This window comes from Condylostylus longicornis, unplaced genomic scaffold, assembly GCF_029603195.1.
Source record: "Condylostylus longicornis isolate FDR11 unplaced genomic scaffold, ASM2960319v2 ptg000074l, whole genome shotgun sequence".
In the NCBI taxonomy this organism is placed as follows: Eukaryota; Metazoa; Arthropoda; class Insecta; order Diptera; family Dolichopodidae; genus Condylostylus; species Condylostylus longicornis.
The window spans coordinates 78,957-99,708 of NW_026578042.1; the positions used below are offsets into that span (position 1 = coordinate 78,957).

Below are 20,752 nucleotides of genomic sequence, written 5' to 3' on the forward strand. Positions count from 1 at the left end.
CTATAAATCACAAACAAATTGCCTTAGAAAAAAAATTGTTTTTTCTTTCTATGCCAGTAACTTTTTTCCTTATTTCACCCCAAATTGTTTTATAAACAAGAATTTGTATACGAAATATCCGGTCTTCAAATTAGGGTTATTAAAATTTATACATGAGCACAGCATGGAACAGCTTTAAAAGTCATTCAATTTGTGTTAATAGAATATAAAAAGGTAAAAAATCTTTTCAAAATATTTTTATCATTAATTTCATTTTTAATACAATCACAATATTGTGGAGTGCAAAGATTTAATAAGAGTTGTAATTTATAGGAATGTTATTAATATTTAATTATAGTATAAAAAACGTTAAATAATGCCAAGACAATTAAAATTACTTTACAAAGTAAGAGCATAGCACAATAGCTTTAGGTTCTTTGACAACAAATTGTCATTACAGGTCTAATTTTTGCCATATTCCACAAAGAAACACAACACAGGTATAACACAAAAAAGTGTTACTGTCCAATGCATCAAGTGTTTCCGGTTATTCAGTAGAAACCACTGAAAATCCATTGAATAAGAAAAAAAATCTCATGATATTTAAATTTATTTTATGGGAATTTCCCCGAAATCCATTTCTCAAATTTATCATCAAAATTTTGATTTCAACAAGTGGACGTCTGTCGTCAAAGAGCGGCTTCTGTATGGCACGTGACGCGATTCCATTAAAGTCACAAATCATGTATTCAAACAAGATGCAATAACAATTGATAATATCACACAAACTGCAGCCTCATTTTATTATTATCCAGAATTTTTTTTTCGGATCTGAAAACTTTACATCCGGAAAATCATTCCGATTCGCATTTGGATCAGTCTGACTTCATATGCTGTAATTTGTCAGTTAACAAAGACACGTTTAAGTGGAAACGAATTCAATCACCGAACCTAAATTTAGAATATGTGGTAGGTCATTCGAATTCTACGCAAAATATTGATCAGCGATGATTATCCAAGAACGCAACAAGACGTCGGGTTTAAAACCTTACAATTTCTTAACTTCACCTCAACCAAAAGAAAAAAGCACCTTATGCATTTGTTTATTTCCAAATCTTTCGTAACTTTTGAAGAAATTTTTATAATTAATTAAAAATATTCTTATAGAAATTACTTTTACTATTGCGTTCTCTCGAATTCTGCAAAAATTTTTTACGCAATCTTCATTATTTTATGCAACAACTTTCATAACAAATGCCATAACATTTCTTATGTATTTCAAAATTACTTATAATTTACTTACAATTATAATATAAAAATAAAAATGATCATGACAGTGACTTAGAATTTTCATATTATTGTGATGTAAGCAATTAAAATCAATCAAATTTATAAATATTTGCTTCCGCCTTCTTTTCAGTTTCATATAAATACAAGATACTTTTGATATGAAATTTAGTAAAAAACGAGTTAAACTACCTAGATATTTGAAAATTTTCTTAAATACACGGTAAAATTATAGCGGATAAGCTGATACGGTGGAAGCAAGAACATGTTTTATTTAAGGATATTATTAAATATCGCGTTATTAAATTTATTTACGGAATTTAACGTTATTGGACACGTATTTGATACTAAACTATTGCGGACATATTTAAAAACTATTAATGATCAATTGGATGTATCTGTGAAACCTTGTGATAATTTTGGAAAATATGCATGTGGAAAATTACAAAAGAAAAAAATACCAAAAGAAACTTTATTAGAATTAGCAAATCGTTTTCTAATTGAAGAAACACCCCGGACTGTTGCCGAAGAAAGAGCAAGAGATTTTTATTTATCATGTAGAAATAGTAAGAATATAACAAAATTATTTGCACAAATTGATACCCTAAAATTAATAAAACAATGGCCAATTAAAAAAGATTTTAATAGAAAAGAAGTTGCAGCATTAATGGGAATGCTTGCTGCACTCGGTCCAAATGGTATTATCGATGTTGATACTAAAGATTGGCATAAAGATAAAATAAAATTAAGACCGGGAAATTCCCGACGGGATTCAATTGATGATATGATAAATACAATGAAAAGTTTTGGAGCTCCAGCTGAAGATATTGTACCGATTGTTAAAGGTATCGAAAATATTATGGATCAAATTGATAATGCATTTAAGGATAAAGAAAAATTAGATGCTGATAAACCATTAACAATATTATTTAAAGATTTAAGTGAAACAATTATTGAATTTGATTGGATTGAATTCTTTAAAGGTTACAATAGTGAATTACATATTAATTTTACTGTTTTTGAAGATAAATATATTGAAATATCAAAGATAAATGCATTCAAAGAAGTTATGAATTTTATTAAAAAAGCACCAATTAAACCATTAGTTAATTATATAACATGGAAATATATAATGTTAGTGAAAAATTCTGATTGTGAAGAGAAAATGGGATTTTTTTATCCAGTATTAATTGTTAATTTAATTAATGAACAAATGATACAAAATGATATCGATAAATATTTAGATGTTTTAGATAATTTCGATACAAATTTTGAAGAGATTCGTGGTACATTTAATAGTCCAACAAGTTTATATGATGAAAGAATATATCCAAGACGTACACTATATCATAATTATAGAAGTTTAGGTAATAGTAAAACATTTGAAACAGTTTATAAACAATTTCGTATGCATCCAAATGAATTTTATCAAAATATTATTGATATTGCACATACAATATTATCAGATTATTTAAGAAATGGTACAAATTCAACATTTGATAAATTTCGTCGAACATGGATTAATTTACAAGATGCTGATATTGATATTGTTATTAAAAATAAACCAGTTTTATATTATTTTATAAATGTTAATTATAAATTATGGAATTTATTAACAACAATTGATAATACTGGTCGAAATAAAGTTGTATCCCCGGAATGTATGCCACATAAAAATAAAATGGATCCAATGAGACAAACAAAAAATTCAAAATATACAAATATGTATATTGCTAGTAAAATGGCATTACGTGATTTTATGCTATATTTAAGACATCATAATAATATATTGACTAGAAGTCATGAAGTATTAAAAGGATTCAATATGAATTATTTAAAAGCATATTTTTTAGCATTAGCACAAAGTAAATGTTTAGAAAATCAAACAAATGATTTAGATAATGATGATCTATTAATTTATTTTAAACAATCTGATGAATTTAAATCAGCATTTGAATGTTTGGATACAGCTCCAATGAATGATGAAACATGTCAGGGTCCATCATCATTTCAAAATATGTTTTATTTTGGTTTGGCAGCTAACTAATAATTAAATTTTATATTTTAAGATTTTATAATGTATAAGAAAATAAATTATTTTATTTAGTTTAAGAGAAAATTTGTGATTGTGAATAATGTAAATTAGAAATTGTTTTTATTTACCTGAAAATGTTGTTGAAATAAATAACTTTAATATTCTATAATTCAGAAATTTATTAAATTTTACTTAATTAAACAAAAACTTAATAGAGTAAAATCACTGTAACAAGTTCACTCAAAAGTTTAATCTAAGAAATTGAAATGTTTACAAAATTAAAACTCAAATTTATTTTTAAAATGACTCAAAATTAAACAATAAAATCTCAAAGAATGTGTCAAAATTTAAAAAAAAAAATTAAAATACTGTAAGGTCTCGTCTAATGCGATAGGTACGTTCTACTTGAAAGTAATACAATTAGCTTTCCAATTTTTGATCATTAGCAATATTTGACAATGGTTTACAATGTTTGCGAAGTGGAAATCAATAATCAGAAGAGGCCGTCTTTACAGTACAGAGCATTTGCGGTAAAGGGTAGTTGAACTTTGCAATAATGTTTCTACTAAATTTTGATGTAGCTTACGACATTCTGCAGTTCACGTTATAATTAAAAGGTTCACTTAGAATTGGACTTTCTAAATAAGTCTATATGTATGGTTGTACAATAAATTTTTAGATGAAACACAAAATTCAAAATTTCAAAATCAAATAAAAATAATCCACATTAAAAGAGAATTTACTGTATATTTATATTTTGAGTAAAATTCAATGCAATGAGTAAATATGAATTTAAAATGAGTAATAGAGTAATACTCTTGAGTCAAAAATCAATTAAGTATATCATTTCAGTAATCAATTTTAATTTGTTTGACGTAGTTCTAATCTTCAAATATAATACAGATATAATTAATTCGAAATCCAATTAATACAAATTTTTTCACAAATAATTTATAAAGTTTTTCAAGAACAATCTCGATGATCATTGAAAGTGTAAAAATAACTCAAGTTTTTGATGATTGGATGAGAAAATAATTCCTTAAGTAATAAGTTAAAATTAGATCCATGGGTGAAGCCAAATCAACAGGTATGAAGCTTGACACAATATTAGAACTTTCCGTTTTGGATGTCTTGCTAAAATTTAAATATTCAAACAATTCAAATTTTTTTTTCACATTTTTTAAACGAAATTTTTTAATTTCAAAAATAACATTCTCTATGTAATAAAATTAATATACTAATTTTTTTTTTCAAATAGCAAATTGACTCACTCTATGTGTAAGTAATCAATTTTCGTCTCTTGTCGAATATCTTAAAACATACTCCCATAGCATATAACATTAACAGGAATATAAGACAATGAAAATGAATTTCAATAATCTTTAGACCCCTGACATTAATATATCTTACTTGAAGAAGGATCAACTTTAATATAAGCTTATATTGAATTTATTTCATTTTTCCTATTTTATTAATAGAACTTGTTATTTCAACCACAGCACTTTCAAATATAAGGTATAGAGGATTATGTAGAATAAAAAGTTTTTATTATAGACTTTTAAATAAATTGAATAATTTTGGGGTGATTAGAAACATACAGAGCTTATTTTATTTCCCCTTCATTTAAAATTAAAATAGGAAAAATTTTTTAATTTTCATTTCACATTTTTTTTTTCTTTTTGCTCATTATTGTTCTTCATTGAAATTTAAGTTGATTGATTAGGTACAGAACATAGAAAAAGAAAACTAAAGAATAATTTGCTTCCAGATTTGAAAAGAAATTTTTTTTATTTTGAATAATAAAGGTCACATGATAAATAGGTTAAAGGACATTGAGATAAAGTATACATACTTTTTTTAATAATTTTATTTGAATTTAATGTCCTATTCAAAATTACTCAATTAATTGTTATATTTGAATTAATATAGTTGAACAGCATTTAGAGGAAAGAAATTTGTTCCACGTGTCGGTTTTGTGTAGATTTTGTAATGGCACCAAATTTTGAATGTTCGACGGGAACACACTTTCCTATAATAGGGAATTGTAAATAAACTATTTTTGACAATCTGCCGATCTGTCGTTCTGTCGGTTTATGTTTGCAATCGTGTACCTCAAGTTCGACTGAACCGATTTTCATAAAATTTTAAATATGATTTTATTTTAGGTATGGCACGGATTGATCAACTTTTGGATATATTAAACATCCTAATCTTCTGTAACATTTTCATTAAACTAGGAACTACACATTGCGGTTGGTTATGTGCAGATTTCAGATACAATACATGAGATTTTTTTTTAAATACTCTCATTTTTAACAATTTATTAACAATAAAATATTGATAATCCACTCTTTCGCATTGGTTTACATATGGCCGTAATCTATACATTTCCTTTCCCCTAATTCACTTTCCCCTAAACACGAACAAGAGAACAAAAACTTATGAGTAACAAGAACTTGTTAACAAGTTCCAAAGCTTTCAACATGTTAAATCGCAAAAATCAGGCTTTATTATGATTTTCACTGTATTTTTTAGCGTTCCAATAGCAGAAAGTTGATTTTCCAGTTAATATTTACACACTGAATAAATATAAAGCTCAATTCTTTCAAGAGCATTGGTATTCGATTGGTATTCCTTTAGGTTTCGTAATAAAATTTAACGTTGTAAAAACAACACTTCATTATAGCTGCATTCTTATATTGCCCTACTATCATAGTATTCATAATCCACTGTAAAGTTTCTAAAATTGCAAACCCATAAAAAAATATTGTTTATCTAGGGGCCTACTTTAACAGCTGCGCTAACAAATAATGTTCAATAATTTCTTTGGCAGAAATTTTCTTTTTATGTCTTGTATGTGCTACAAATATTAATGAAAATTTATTCTTAGCTTTTGATGCTTAGCTTTTTATTAAACATACTCCACATACACATATAAATAAATAAAAACATGCATAATATTCGTTTTTTATTAAAATATTAAAAGTTTGGAAATTATTAATTTTTTCTTTCAGTTCAAAGAATTTTTGTTTCATTGTTTATTACAAAAGTTTTTGCCTTTATTCCTTGTGTTCATTGGAAATTCTTTTGCAAGGCATAGTGAAAATTTTTTTTACATATTATACTTCTATTACACTACTACTACTACTACCCGTGTATAAAATAATGGAGAAAATCAAAAAGTTAATGTATCCTTTATATTTAATCCAAGGCTATTCAATAAGCTGTTGTAGATTCTTTTGTTTTTTTTTGTGACGTGATAAAAATTGCAAATCATTTTTGAATAATAAATTTATCCTTCAGAAAAATGAAATTATTAATTAATTATTTTTTTCTTTTACAACTCAATAGTAATCTTGAAGTATTAAAATTTGTACCGTGTTAATTAAGAATACACAGATTTTTTTTTTCCTCGGAATTCATTAAAAGCATTCACTGTTGTGTTATTTACGTGCAAAAAAAAACTTGTTTTGAATTATTGAAAATTTAATTTGCTTTTACTGACTGTGGTGCTTACTAATTAATGCCAAAATTTTTTTCTTATTTAATGAGGAATTCTTAACATTCGCAATAATTGAAAACGCCAACAACATCTAAGTCTATAAGAAAAAGTTTTCAAAGAACAAAACACGAAGATAACTATAACTCAAGTTTTCTTCGGATCCCGAGATGTTTTATACGTGCTATTTTCTGAATCAAGTTTTATACGTGCAATTGAATAAAAGTTGGACGACTTTTAGAAATTTTTATAACCATAAATGAGAGAAGACGGCTCATAACTGGATTGCCTTAAAATTCAATTCTTAACATGAGAAATATTTCATTCCTAATATTGTCTGGGACATTCCCTAGCTATTTTTTTTAAATATTTCGTAATTAAACATTAAATTTTCGGGGCGAATCGGGTTTTTCTGTATGAAATCCTGATTGTTCAAAATTCTTGTTCTGATGATTAAAACTTTCTAGTAAATGCCCATTAATTTTGAGGTGGAGCAAACTCTCCCTACGATCAATACGTATATATTATGTATGTATGTACAGTGTTACGATCTTATTTAATTTTAAAATAATTTTTTTCTTTCTAATGGTTAAATTTTAAATGAAATTAATTAAAACTAATTACCATTTTTAATCTTTTGTATTCACCCTTTTTGGCACAACAATATAACCGTAGAGTAACCGCTAATTTTAATATCACTAGAGAAAATAAATTTAATTTTATTCCAATTTAAAACAATTTAAAAATAACAAAAAACACAAAGGGAACTTTGAAAAAAAAAAGAGAAAATTTGTAAAAAAATTTTCATTTTTATTTGATTTAAGAATCATAGGATATTCAAAAAAATTTAGCAAATTTTAATTTTGTAAATGTTTCGCTTCTCTCTCTGCAGTAGCAACATTAACCAAGTAATAATTCTGTCCCCGCTTATTGAATTATTCTTTAATTAACAATAAATTAAAATTTTATTTCTTATGAAGTTTTACGTCTTACTATATTGGACGTGGGGCAAAAAACATAAACTTCTGGTTACAAGCGTACAATTAGAATTTCTGTAGATAATTTTAAAAATACTTTTATAGCATATCAAACAGTTACTTGAAACTCGACTGGAATGTTTTGTAATAAACCACAACTGCAATTTTTTAAACTAAAATTTATATTTTAAGTCCACCGGGGGGGCTGTATAATTACTCTAAGGGGATTGATACGCTGTACCGAAAAGAGGTCTGTTACGGAGATTTGTCGATTGATCTTTTATTAGCCATTTGCTTGGTCATCTTTCTTACTAACTCCAGTTGATATTCCAGATTCAAAATGCTATTATAAACCAAACTATAAATTCGTCACACCATTTCCAAAAATTAAATACCATTGCAATGTTTATGACGTCTACAGCAGAAAAAAACTAATAAAAATCGTTTTTCACATTAAAATAAGAAAAACGAAAAGTTAAGAGGGTAAAATTTTCCTCTACCTCTCGATTTTATTATTGAAGTGATTTCAGTGAAAATAGTCCTTTGAGAATTATTTAAAGACACAGTTATGTGGGCGGTAACATTAAAAGCAGAGGGTATATTTCAACAATCTGTACATAAACACAATCACCCCACTTTTTTTTTTTTGTTATTTATTATTGATGCTTGAAAAAAAAATAGAAGGAAGCTGACATTTTCACTGTGTGTATTTGAAAATGTTCAAATAAATATTATAATGTTATTTGTGTATTTTATCACTTAAATGACACTTTCAGGAAAAATAAAAAAAAAGGGAAAAAAAAATATTTTTTTTTTGGGGAAAATTAATTTTTCTTTAAAAAGAATTTATTTTTTGTTCTTTATAAAATTTTCATTTTAAAAAAAAAATTCTTTTCACTTCCCTTTTGGAAAAATATTTAATTAACACCTTTCCAAAAAATTTTTGAAAAAAAGTGCTTATTAGTTTCACTCTGTCCGTCCGTCCGTCTTTTTCAAATTTCCATAAACGCAAAAAGTTAACGGTAAATTCCATGACATTAAAAAATATAATTATTTTTCTTAACTCACACAATTAACCCTTAAAATCGAGCATTATGTTAACCCCTGTTTATATTAATTTTTGCTTTATTTCAAAGACTGCATAAATGGTTCATCCTAAATATATGCAATCCTAGAAATAGTTTCGTTTATAAATGAAAATAATTTTAATAGTGTGGTGGATATACATAGAGTGTTTTTAAAAACAGTTTTTTCACTTGTTGAAGGGAAAAGTGCTACAATACAAACCATTGGTTTGACCCAACTTTATTTTTTCTTTCCTTTTTCTCTGAAGGACATTAAATTTCGTTGAAACTACAAACGGTTTTCAAGTTTATATAATATAGAGGAACCTAGATAAGTAGGTCTGGTATCCATTGGCAAATAAATGAGCCCAACACTTTATTTTTATTAAGGATATTTTTTGAGAAAAGTGTTATAGTTTGTTGGTAAAAGTTTTTTTTATTTTGGGATTCTCTCATTTCCAATATTTTGGAAAATAAAATCAAATAACATGACAATCTGTAAAATTTTTGTCACCGATTGTATGGCCTAGTTATTTTTAATGGCATGCTATCAAATTTCATTTTTTCATTTTTTTAATTTTAATCTATATTTTATCATCGATATTCAAAAAAAATTTTTTACCAATAATATTATATACTACCATATTATATAGATAAATATGGAATTTTGAATTCCCAATAAAAAAAAAGGAAAAGTGTTTTTACTTTTTAATGACATTTTAAAAATGTGTCAATCATAGTCACCAAGCTATGCAAGGACATATTTAATTAAAACTTCATTTGATTTTTCGTCAGATTTTTATAAGCATCAAACTTTTAAAATTTAAATATTTTTCTATTCGGAATATTTTCTTGGATTTTCTAAATAAAATTTTAATTATCTGTGAGAGTATCTCGTGAGTATCGATCAGAGACTCTCTTCTGACATAAAACAACCGTTCACAATCACCGAGAAATTTACCTTCCGAACCAATCTCATCATGAGGCTCCTTGTCCTGTCTCAGCCCAGCCTGTCCAGGGCTTCCATCTCACTCCCCTACCTCTTTCGTGAGTTCCTCCCAGATCCTTCGCGGCCCAATTGCATAAAATAGTTCCGACCCTAAAAGGAACATTGTCCTCCTCCACTCATTACTCTCTATAGCACACTCATTACTCTCTATATCAAAGTGCCGCACTTACCATCCAATACAATGTAGCTCGGTTCCGCCTGTCTAACTCACTAAACCTATCAAAACAATATCAGCGAACCGATATGACTGCCCGATATGATCGCTATTCCATGTCCCTGATAACTCCTTTCCAGATTGAAACTTACACGGCACATCAATTTCATGCAAGTATCTGGAAGTAGCTCAAATACGTTCCCATTGACTCAAAGTACTTCGTCCTTGTCGCATATTCTTCTTAGTTAGTTCCAAACGAGGTTTTCAACCCAACAGTATACTACTTTGTGGTTCGCGATCTAATCGGGTAACTCAAAGACTCATTTTTCCAGTCTTCGTATTGCCCTGATTTGAGACAAAAAAAATTTCTCAAAGCTGTAATTTCTAATCACATCGTCCATTGGCAAAAGCAGAAATGGGACGTCCCTTAAAAGGTGTTCATGATCCCTCAAGCTCATTGCCGCTGTCGAGCACTTTATTATAACTCCATTAATGCAGATGCATGCAAGTTTTTCGAACTTTTCTATACTCTGCGCCCGCCTTGGAAGAAGTCCTTCCGCTTCATACTTAGACCCCGCAAGGACCACAATAATCATTATTTAATACATCCAACTCATTATAAGTGAGGAGCATTCCCTCGGTCTTCCTAAGATGGATCGCCATATCATGAGCGCTCTGGTGACCCTTGCAACTACTACCTTCTCATCATTCCTCCAATAAAGCTTATTATCAACAATAACTGCAATATATTTTAATTCATTCCTCATCTTCACCTCCTCTCCGTGTACACGGATCACACGCAGATGGCTTCTTTTCCTGGTAGGAGTATCATATTGATCCTACTCGTATTTGATCTGAGCCACACCGCAGCACAATAAGCTTGAGCAATCCGTAGACCAAATAATTTCTTCAACGAAAACTTTTTTGTGTTTTTCATTTCTTTAACAATTTTATAAAACACCACTTTTAAAACAGAATATATAAGGTTATAGTACGCATACTTACATAATAATTATTATTTACTTATTGCGATGTTTCGTCCCCAAAATATTTCACTTATTTTCTTTGAAATTCTTACACATTTTTCTCTATTTTTTTACATTTTTTGTAATATTACAATAATTAATTGTTTTTAAATGTTAATCTTACATAATATAAAGTAATTTTTTTTTTCATTTTTCAAATTCCAGAGCAATTCTTATTAATATTATTTTTTTGTTCTTCATTATCTATAAATATAAAATATTTATTTTATTATAAAATTATCCTCACATTCTCAGGTGTTCTTCAACCCAAATGAGATTAAAAAGTCAATCCTTTAACACTTAAAAAACGGTAAATAAAAAGTAACAGCGACAAAATATAAATACAGAAGCATATAACACGTTAAAATGTATTTGATTTGAGGGTTGAGTTTTTGTTGAAGAAGAAAAAAAAAATCACTCATTTTTAAATACACTTAAAATACATAGTATCCTGTACCCAGAGAAGTATGCAAACAAAATGTTTAAAAATTCCATACTGTTAAAAGCAGAGCGCATGGAGTACATAAAATTTTCATTCAAATTATCCTTATACAGATTTTTTAATATGAAAAGTAAATATAAACGGAAGGAAATGTTGGTACACAGATAGTACAAATTCGTACATATATATATATAAATGTATATACATTCATACATTAAAGTATATATACATGTTATACACAATATAATCGTATAATGTGTTGTTTTATGAGGGCTCAAGAGAGCTTTTAAAAAATTATATAAAATGAGGGTTATTGGTTTTGTGATTTTGTTTTAAAAAAGCAAGAGCACTTCTCATAGTTAAAAATTACATCAATGCTTAGAATATTTTTGTTTTAAATTTCCATAACAGAAATAAAAAAATTAAAGAGTTGGATATTATATTTTAAATTTTGCATTTCTAACACATGTGAATTCTGGATCAAGAACGGTACCAAGTACGAATAAGCTAGAACTGACTTTGCCTGCGGTCTGTTCAAATACTTAAATAATTTTAGAGTGAATCATTCAGCAATCTTCATCAGTGTTATAGAGTTTGGCGCCATCGTAGGAATAGGGGCCATTTTTAAGGTTGATCATCAAACAAAATTTTGACATCCTTTTGGGCACGTAATCCCTCTCCACAAGCATTATACAATTAAATAACTCACAAATCGAAAAGTAGGGTGCTCTTCAATGCATTGACCTTCAGACTGTGAACATAAACTAATTCGCAAATAATATGATTGGATCTGTAAAAATTTTTTATTTACGGCAACACTTTTCCTTCAATTAAGTGTAAAAACGGAGTCAAAACGGTGAACGGAAATGGCGGACAATTCCTTTTGTTAATGCAGAACAACAGCGAAACGGCAAAATCAACTGTTCAGTATTTTGCATATAATGTCCGACACACATGGAAACAGATGATGTAAAAAAAAAGCTATTATTTTACCGCCGCTGTGATAATTTCGCTTTATTCTGAGCAGTCCATTTTATATATCTGAATTCTATATAAATTGGGACGTTTTGCCGCAGAGAGTCGCTCTTGTTCTGTTTTCAATTTAACTTGTTAATCCATTGCAGGAATACCTATACAACTGCGGTACAGTTACACAAGTTTTTTTACTAATTTTAATGTGCATTCCGAATTAAAAACTTTCTGTGTTTATTTCTGTTTAATTTTGATCTTTCAACCCCTCAACACATTGTTCTCAATAAAACAACTTTCCTTAGAAATTCTTGTTTCTTTTACTGTTTTTGTCTTTGTTATATTTTTCATTGTAATTTTTTAAAGAATTTACAATTATTCGAAAAGAATTCTAAATTGGTAAAGAGTATTTTAAATTGGTTTTGTTTTTTTTTTGAATAATTTAGGAAATTTTCATATCTTTGTTTGTTCAGTCCTAAAAAATTTGTTTTTTTTTTGTATTATTTTTGAATTAAAATGAAATTATTTTAAAGAATTTTCGGAAAATATGTGAAGAGTACACAAACATAACGAAAGCGATAATATTAGCAATCTAAAAAGTCCCACACTACCATTTTTAACCTTCATGACCAATATTTACGCATTTTTTTCCTATTAAAAAACTAATCAGCACTTTCCTATTTTTTGAAAATTGCTTTTATAATGGGATGCTAATGACTTTTATATTTAAAGATTAAAAATAATCGCTGGATAAAAATAAATATGAAATTGATAAAAAACACTACGGTTAAATATATAAAAAGAATATGGTTTCCTATTAAATTGTATTAATAACCGTTATTGTATAACCATATAGGATGAGGCTCTAACCATGTAGAAACACCCGCTTTAATGAATTTACAAAAATGTACGAAAACGAATAGCTACTTATTTTATTAGAACTTTATGTATTTTCAAAAGTTTTGAATATGATCCAACGTCACACTCGATAGTTATTGTTGCAGTAGCAGTAACATAAGTCTATCGACAATTTCTGTACGCTTAACTTTCAAAATTTTCAACTTTTAATTGAGCGAGCCGCCTCGATATTGACGCCAGAGAACAAAATAACTGTATGATAAGTAAATTTTAATTTTATTATCCAAAACTGAGTAACTTAGAATCACTATCTATATAGAGATCGTTATGTGCATACTAAAGGACGTAAACAAGATCCCGTAATATCCCATTTTCAAATGTGTTTACGAGAGTGGGTATAGCCTAGTCTGACCCCGAACTGAATTCTTTAAGAACAGTTTCCCTTAAATATAAGGTTAAATATTTTTTGAAATTTTATTTTGAGCATTAACAGTGAAGTCTTCAGAAGACACCTGAACTTTCCGTATTTTCCAAGTCATCTATTTTGGTAATTCATTTGTTGTTGCAAGATTATAATCTTTGAATGCCATTTATTTGAAGAACGGGTAGTCAATTTTTATGTTATTCAAATCTACATAAAATGATTTCTGCTCGTTTTGTTCTATATCCCATTTTTAGTTCACAAGCAGCCTGCCAAGTTTCTTATAAATTCATTAGCATTTCCACCCATTAGTTCCACTACCTTCCTGTATCATCAGTACATGTTATCTTTGTTATGAACTCTATTTGTGGGAAACTATATAAAATAAAATATTAAATACAAGACACCACCCTGACATCTTTAAACAATTCGACGTCTTTACACGAAGAATATTCTACTTTCTTAAAGATGTTCCTTCCTAAAATTATTTAATTTTTCTATATTTTTAATTATTTACTTAGCAAAAATATTAAATTTTTTAATAATAATTTTATTTTTCAGAGCCGATTCTGTTACTTGGAATCCACATAAATTAATGGGCGCCTTGCTTCAGTGTTCTACAATTCACTTTAAAGAAGATGTAAGTTAATGTTCTCATTATTATATTTTCATAGAAATCACAGCAAATCCAAAGGAGAAATCGAATTTTTAATAAAAATCCTTTCCTAATTTACGAGACGTTCATATACCCTTGTTCTTGGTTTCTCTTTTTTAAATTAAAAAACAGGAAAAGACTAAAAACTAAAAAACAAAATTTTTTTTTAAAGGAAACAATTTTCTATAGAGGGTGTTGTGCAATCGATTTTCCACCCTTATGATTATCATTGCAAAAAATATTATTGTATGTAAGTGAGGACGATAGGACACCAAATGCAAATTCATTCACTCATTTCTATGTACTTACTGTACAATACTTCATATTAATAATTCTATTGTACATCATTGTCAGCTGTTTGGTACATTAAAGGATTTTCAATATTATAATATCCTTTAGCAATGTCAAGGAGCAAAAAAAAAATGAATTTAATTCGTATAGGCATTTTATTTTTTCTCTTTTCTCTTTAATCATTTCTATGATTTTTCCTATATTTTATTGTTTATTGTGTTTTCCAAAAAAACAGTAGAATAAAGAAGTTATTTTTCCGTAAATAATACTTTAATGTACCATTTTTTTCATTTCTTATAAGTAGATCCTTTTAAGAATAGAACGGAAAAAAAAAAAACAAAATATTAAAAATATGTAGAAGAAAGTGTTTTCCAATGTGATGTATGAACAAGGACGAAGGACAGCATCCGTTAGTTATACTAGTGTTATGAGTAAATTGTTTTTTAAATAATTGCATACTGAAATTGCAGTATTCAGTAAAACAAGAATAATAAAAAGCTTAAGGTCCTTCTTTTGTTCGACAGCCATGTATTAGTTTAACTTTAAATACATGCATAATTTTTTTTAAAGTCATTCTTTCATATTAGAAATTGCTATTGCTGCCGAATACGAAATATCATCCGAATATAACGATATAAGTATTGTTATATTTTTAGTTCAATTCAAAAATATTTCTCAAAAAAATGTGCTTATTAGTTTCATGCCGTCCGGATATTTTTCTGTCCATTTACAAAAGTTCTACACCTTGAAAAATTGAAAGCTATTCCTCTACATCCCGTATTGTTTTTTCTGAATTTCCGTAAAATAATGTTTTAACATGTCTCAGCATTTAAAGTGAAATCGTCTCTCCTTTATAAGTCGAGGGGCCTCAACATTCATATGATGGTCCAAACGCATCCTAGACTTCATAACACAAATCCTTATGAATGTCAATATTGCGTCCATACCAGCAGGAGCACCCACCATATTACGAAGCACCTTATTCTGGAAACTTTGTATTTGCTTGATAAGTGTTAAGCTTGGCTACTTGACATCCCATATCTGTATACCATATGTCTATGTAGGCTTTATTATTTGATATAGGTTTAACGCAAAGAGATATCAATTTATTTCTTGTTTAAGGAAGTCATGGGCAAACTATTGTATTGCCTTTTCAGCATTAACAGTTATTCAAACCGGTTTTTCTTTAGTTTCAAAAGTTATTCTTCTCCTGCACAGGAACTGAATCGGAACCAACATCAAATTTTAGCAGGTTACATAAAACTATTTAATTTGTTATCGCATTATTTAATTTCTTGCTCGTCTCTCAGGTTATTGCTTCTCAAATTTTAAAAATTTTCCAAACTTCGAACTTTATAAATTCGAACTCTGTTCAACAAACTTCAATTATTTCAGTACAACATCGATTTTATTGTTCAGGCTTAAATCTTGAAAGATAATTACAATTTCTAGATTTGACATTTGAAACATTCAAGACTTCGCAAAGGAGCATAGGGCATCTACAAAGCTTCTTCATCTGACCCTGTTGCGGACTTTTTTCCTCGATTTCTTTATTTATTAACCTTCGCCATGTTTGTTTTGGTCTGCCCACTTTTCCTTTGCCCTGAAGGTTCCACTCTAAGTCCCTTCGCTGAATATTCTTTTCTGCTCTTCTCAGCGTGTGACCAATCCATTTCCTTTTTTTCTCTTGATTTGAAGGTCTATGGGTTCCTGTCCCGTTAATTCCAAAAGGGCCGAGTTCTTTATTTTTGTCGGATAGAATATTCTGCAGATTGATCTAAGGCACTTATTTATGAAGACTTTTGACATGATTAAGAGAAATGTGCTATTTTAAAAACCATATAAATCTGATCTACTACATTTTTTTGAAAAATTCGCTTATAAAAATACTGCAGACTTATAATTGAAAATTCCAGAAATTTTCAATAACGTTATCTATGCTTTCGTAAGCAAAATGCGTTCATGTATATATTGGTGTATTTAAGTTCGAAACGTGAAATATTATTTTTGGTTACCCTCATTAAAATTGTTGAATGTATTTTTTTTTCTATCTACAATATGTTACAACAAACTTACATTGGTCACAGTTGTTTAAAGAATTTTAATTAAAAATTTTGTTTTATTTATTATAATTTTTTTTATTCGTATTAACTGCAATGTTTCCAAAATGTTTGAAAGGAAAAGAGTTTTGTATAGTTGAAAAATTTCATAAAAAAACAAGCAATTTCTTTGATAGAGAAAAGAGTTTCAATTTGTTTAGAAATTGTGAGTTTTTTCTCTTTTGTAAAATAAATTTCAAACTTGTAAGACACTCGCGGCTTAGATGTTCTTCTGTGGAGCAATGTTTCACATTTGTTGCGCAAATGTATAAGGTTTCATTTTCGCCTCTTTACAGAATTTATAAGACATTTTAGTCTCAGAGTCCAGTTTATGGTAAGGTATTTCTCAATCTTACAACATTTCTTCCAAGTTTCTTGAATTTTTATGCTCGTTTCAAATGATTTACTTTCCAAAAATCCTCTCAATCTTTTGGTGTTTTAATGCTTCACCAATTTAGTCTTTCTTTACACTTCTTTTCCAGAGGTTCTGCACATGCTTTTTACAAAACAGCTTTAGCCATATTAAATAGTCATCGTAATCGTATGAGCCTTGCCGCCCGACATAGGGAGAACTCTTCACTTCACCGGTACTACAAAAACACAACTGCCATCCATATAAAATCCTCAAAAATTATATTGTAATTACTTAAAAACGTTACAATTTCAATCCCACCTTAAATGAATCCCTATTTAAATCCTTTCAGACATAACTCATACACACATTTAAAATTTTCTAGTAAAAATTTATTTTTCCATTACTTTAATTTTATTACAATTTACAGTAATTCTGAAATTTTCACTCACCCATCTATTGAATAATATCATCAAATATCATTTTTTCGGTATTTTAATCATTCAATAATAAATTCCTTCATTATATTAAGTGCCAAAACATGTCAATGTTAAATGTTACATGAAATAATCGTGAGAAAATATGCAATACATTTTATTTTATTTACTTTAGGAACAATTTCCTTTTATATTAAAGCCTAAATCCTTTATCCTTTCAACAAAGAAACTGAAAAATAAAACAAAACCTCGAATTCTCTTTACATTTACCATTATTCTTATTGATTGTAAATTTTATTTAAAAATCTATTTAATCAAAATAATTTTATAAAAAAACAAAAAATAAACTTTAATATATTGGAACAATTTGAAATTTTAATTTTAATTTTCTTTTTGTTTTTCTATTTAAAAAAAAAAAAGGGCCTTCTTCTTAGCTGTAATCAAATGTCTGCTGAATATTTATTCATGACTGATAAACAATATGACATTCAATATGATACCGGTGATAAAGTTATTCAATGCGGACGACATAATGATATCTTTAAATTGTGGTTACAATGGCGTTCTAAAGGTACTGAAGGTTTTGAGCAACAACAGGATCGTTTAATGGAATTGGCACAATATCAAGTACGAAGAATTAAAGAACAATCTGATAAATTTCATTTAATTTTGGAACCAGAATGCGTTAATGTTTCATTCTGGTATATTCCAAAGAGATTACGTGGTATACCACATGATAGACAAAAGGAAATGGAACTTGGAAAGGTATGTAATTTAAATTTAAAGTATACCGCATAAGAAATTATGAGTGAAATGATAATTTATAAAATAAATTTGAAAGAATTTCTTATGTTCAATCTAAATTTCTTAAGTATGCAATTTCATGCAATTACCATTAAATTTAAAAGTGATAAAATTAAGTTTTTTACACATTTCTGCTAATAACTGCCAATTGCTGAATTGTATAGTGATATAATATTTCTAAAATTCTAATATGAATGAAACTTGTATTCACGAATAAATTAAGGGTTCCACTAAACTCCTCTGTCCACATCGCAGCAAAACCCCTTAGAAAAGAAGCACAACGAAGGTGTTTGTGCTGGGAAAAGTAAAAGTGGGAGTGTTACTCCTATTCGCCATTTGTAAACTGTTGTTTAAAATAAAATCATATAAGGACTCACCTCTCACAACACAACCAAAAATTAAACTTAACCGCTTGGCTATGACTTTCGACATCATGTTACCGCCTTCTGGCAGAGGGGCAAGGCCATCATAGGCCATATAAGCCAAGTTCATATCCTCATTTTTGGAATTAGAGCAAAGAAAGAACTTAATATGTCTTTTTAACTAAAATGCAGGCACTACTAGTTTGTAGAAGAGGTTATATTTCCGAGTGCCAAGTCTCTTAATCCTGTCACTGTGTATCCAAAGCTCTTATATTAGAGCGATGTTGACGCGAGTTGATCCTCGAATTTTATCATCCGTCGGTGCTTATCAAATGCTCCAATTCCATCCCCGATAACTTCGACTTTACCTTACACCACAGCTCCGTCGACAGTTTGAGTTTGGACAATTTTCTGTCGATGACCCCTAAACTGATTTCGTCGACAAAAAACAGTTCTTCTTCATCTTCCTTTTCTGAGCCTGATATCGGTCGTTTGTGTTGAGAATAAATATGGTTTGTGAATCTTCAACCTCTTCCTCTTTTGACCATATTTTTCATCATCCTGATCAAGAGCTGATGTATTTCATATTCTCAAGAGTTTTGGAGATTCTATATGATTCGAATTCATCAATTACCTTCTGATATTTGATTTTTTTTCTCAGCATCCTTTTCGTAAAGTTTTCCCTCAGTCTTATTTCGGAAAATCTTGATCAGATATATACTTGGCCTTAAAAAACCTCTTCTCAACGATATGACCCAGTCCTTTGGATTTTTTTTCCAAAGATGAAGATTTAGTCGTCGATTTAGTCGTTTTTTACTGGTATGAAAAGAAAACTTCCTTGTATTCGGAATAAAATACTTTTTTTATTTTTTGCTAATATATTTCGTGCGCTACATACGCACTTTATCAAAGCTGATTTAGTCGTCTCTTCACTGGAGTCCTTAGACGAGATGACGACAGATTCTTACCGATGTAGTTGTGGTAGGTTGAGGTTGTTGTGGTGTCCCAATTGAGGGTCAGTCCTAGCAGAGCCGATTTACCAGGATAGGGATTTCGCATAACCGACATTGCCATTAGCACGGAAGCTTACATCACCTTTATCACTGTTTAATAAATTCGTGTATGCATTTATTACGGTATCAATAATATAATTTGTTCCGTTCTTTGAATCCTTTCTACATTGATGAAACAAAATTTTTCATAAAACAAAAATTTTAAAACCTACTTACATGTTTTTTTTTTTTTGCAAATTTTAGATCTGCCCAATTATTAAAGGACGTATGATGCAAAAAGGTAGCTTAATGGTTGGCTATCAACCAGATGATAGAAGACCAAATTTCTTCAGATCAATTATATCATCAGCTGCTGTTACAGAAAAGGATGTCGATTTCATGCTTGATGAAATTCATCGTTTAGGTGATGACTTGTAAATTAGTTTTAGCTTAATTATATATATATATATATAATATATATTATAACTATTGATATATAACAAAAAAAAAACAAATAGTAATATATATTATTTAGAACAGAGAAACTCATATATAAGAGAGAAACAAACACATATATTATTATTATTATATTTAAAAAAGAAAACCAAAGAAATTATAAATTTAAATTTGTTGATTTATTAAAAAAAAAAAAATTATATATATATATATAATTATATTATATTATATACATTGTGCACATTATATTTTAAGTATATTATATAACAAAAAAAAAAAACAAAAAAATTTAATTAACGAAAATAAAAAAAGTTCCGATAAATTCAAACTATTATGAAAACAAAATCAAATCAAATAAATTAATTTTAATTAATTATGCAAAAGAAAAAAATATATGAAAAATTATATAGTAAAAATATTTGAAGAGAAAGGTTTTATGTAATATTTACTTTGTATAACAAAAAACCTATATATATATATGCATACATAAATTACATATTACATAATTATTATGTTATATACAAAATAATATTATAAATAAATAAATTGTTCAATAAAAAAATATTAATTTTAAAAAATTCATAC

At 28.1% G+C, this 20,752-nt stretch overlaps 1 protein-coding gene across 3 annotated transcripts in view; it reads left to right on the forward strand.

Annotated features, from left to right (window-relative positions):
- LOC129612540 (glutamate decarboxylase) overlaps positions 1-20,511 on the forward strand; it is a 46,139-nt gene extending 25,628 nt beyond the window's left edge. For 2 of the 3 annotated variants that reach the window (XM_055526192.1, XM_055526191.1), the window contains exons 6-8: positions 14,281-14,359; positions 17,974-18,318; positions 19,976-20,510. In XM_055526192.1, coding sequence (XP_055382167.1) covers positions 14,281-14,359; positions 17,974-18,318; positions 19,976-20,149 — 598 coding nt within the window. In that variant the 3' untranslated portion in view covers positions 20,150-20,510. Of the gene's footprint in view, positions 1-14,280; positions 14,360-17,973; positions 18,319-19,975 lie in introns of all 3 variants that reach the window. The other variant, XM_055526193.1, reaches the window with a different exon arrangement.
- The last annotated feature ends 241 nt before the right edge of the window (positions 20,512-20,752 follow it).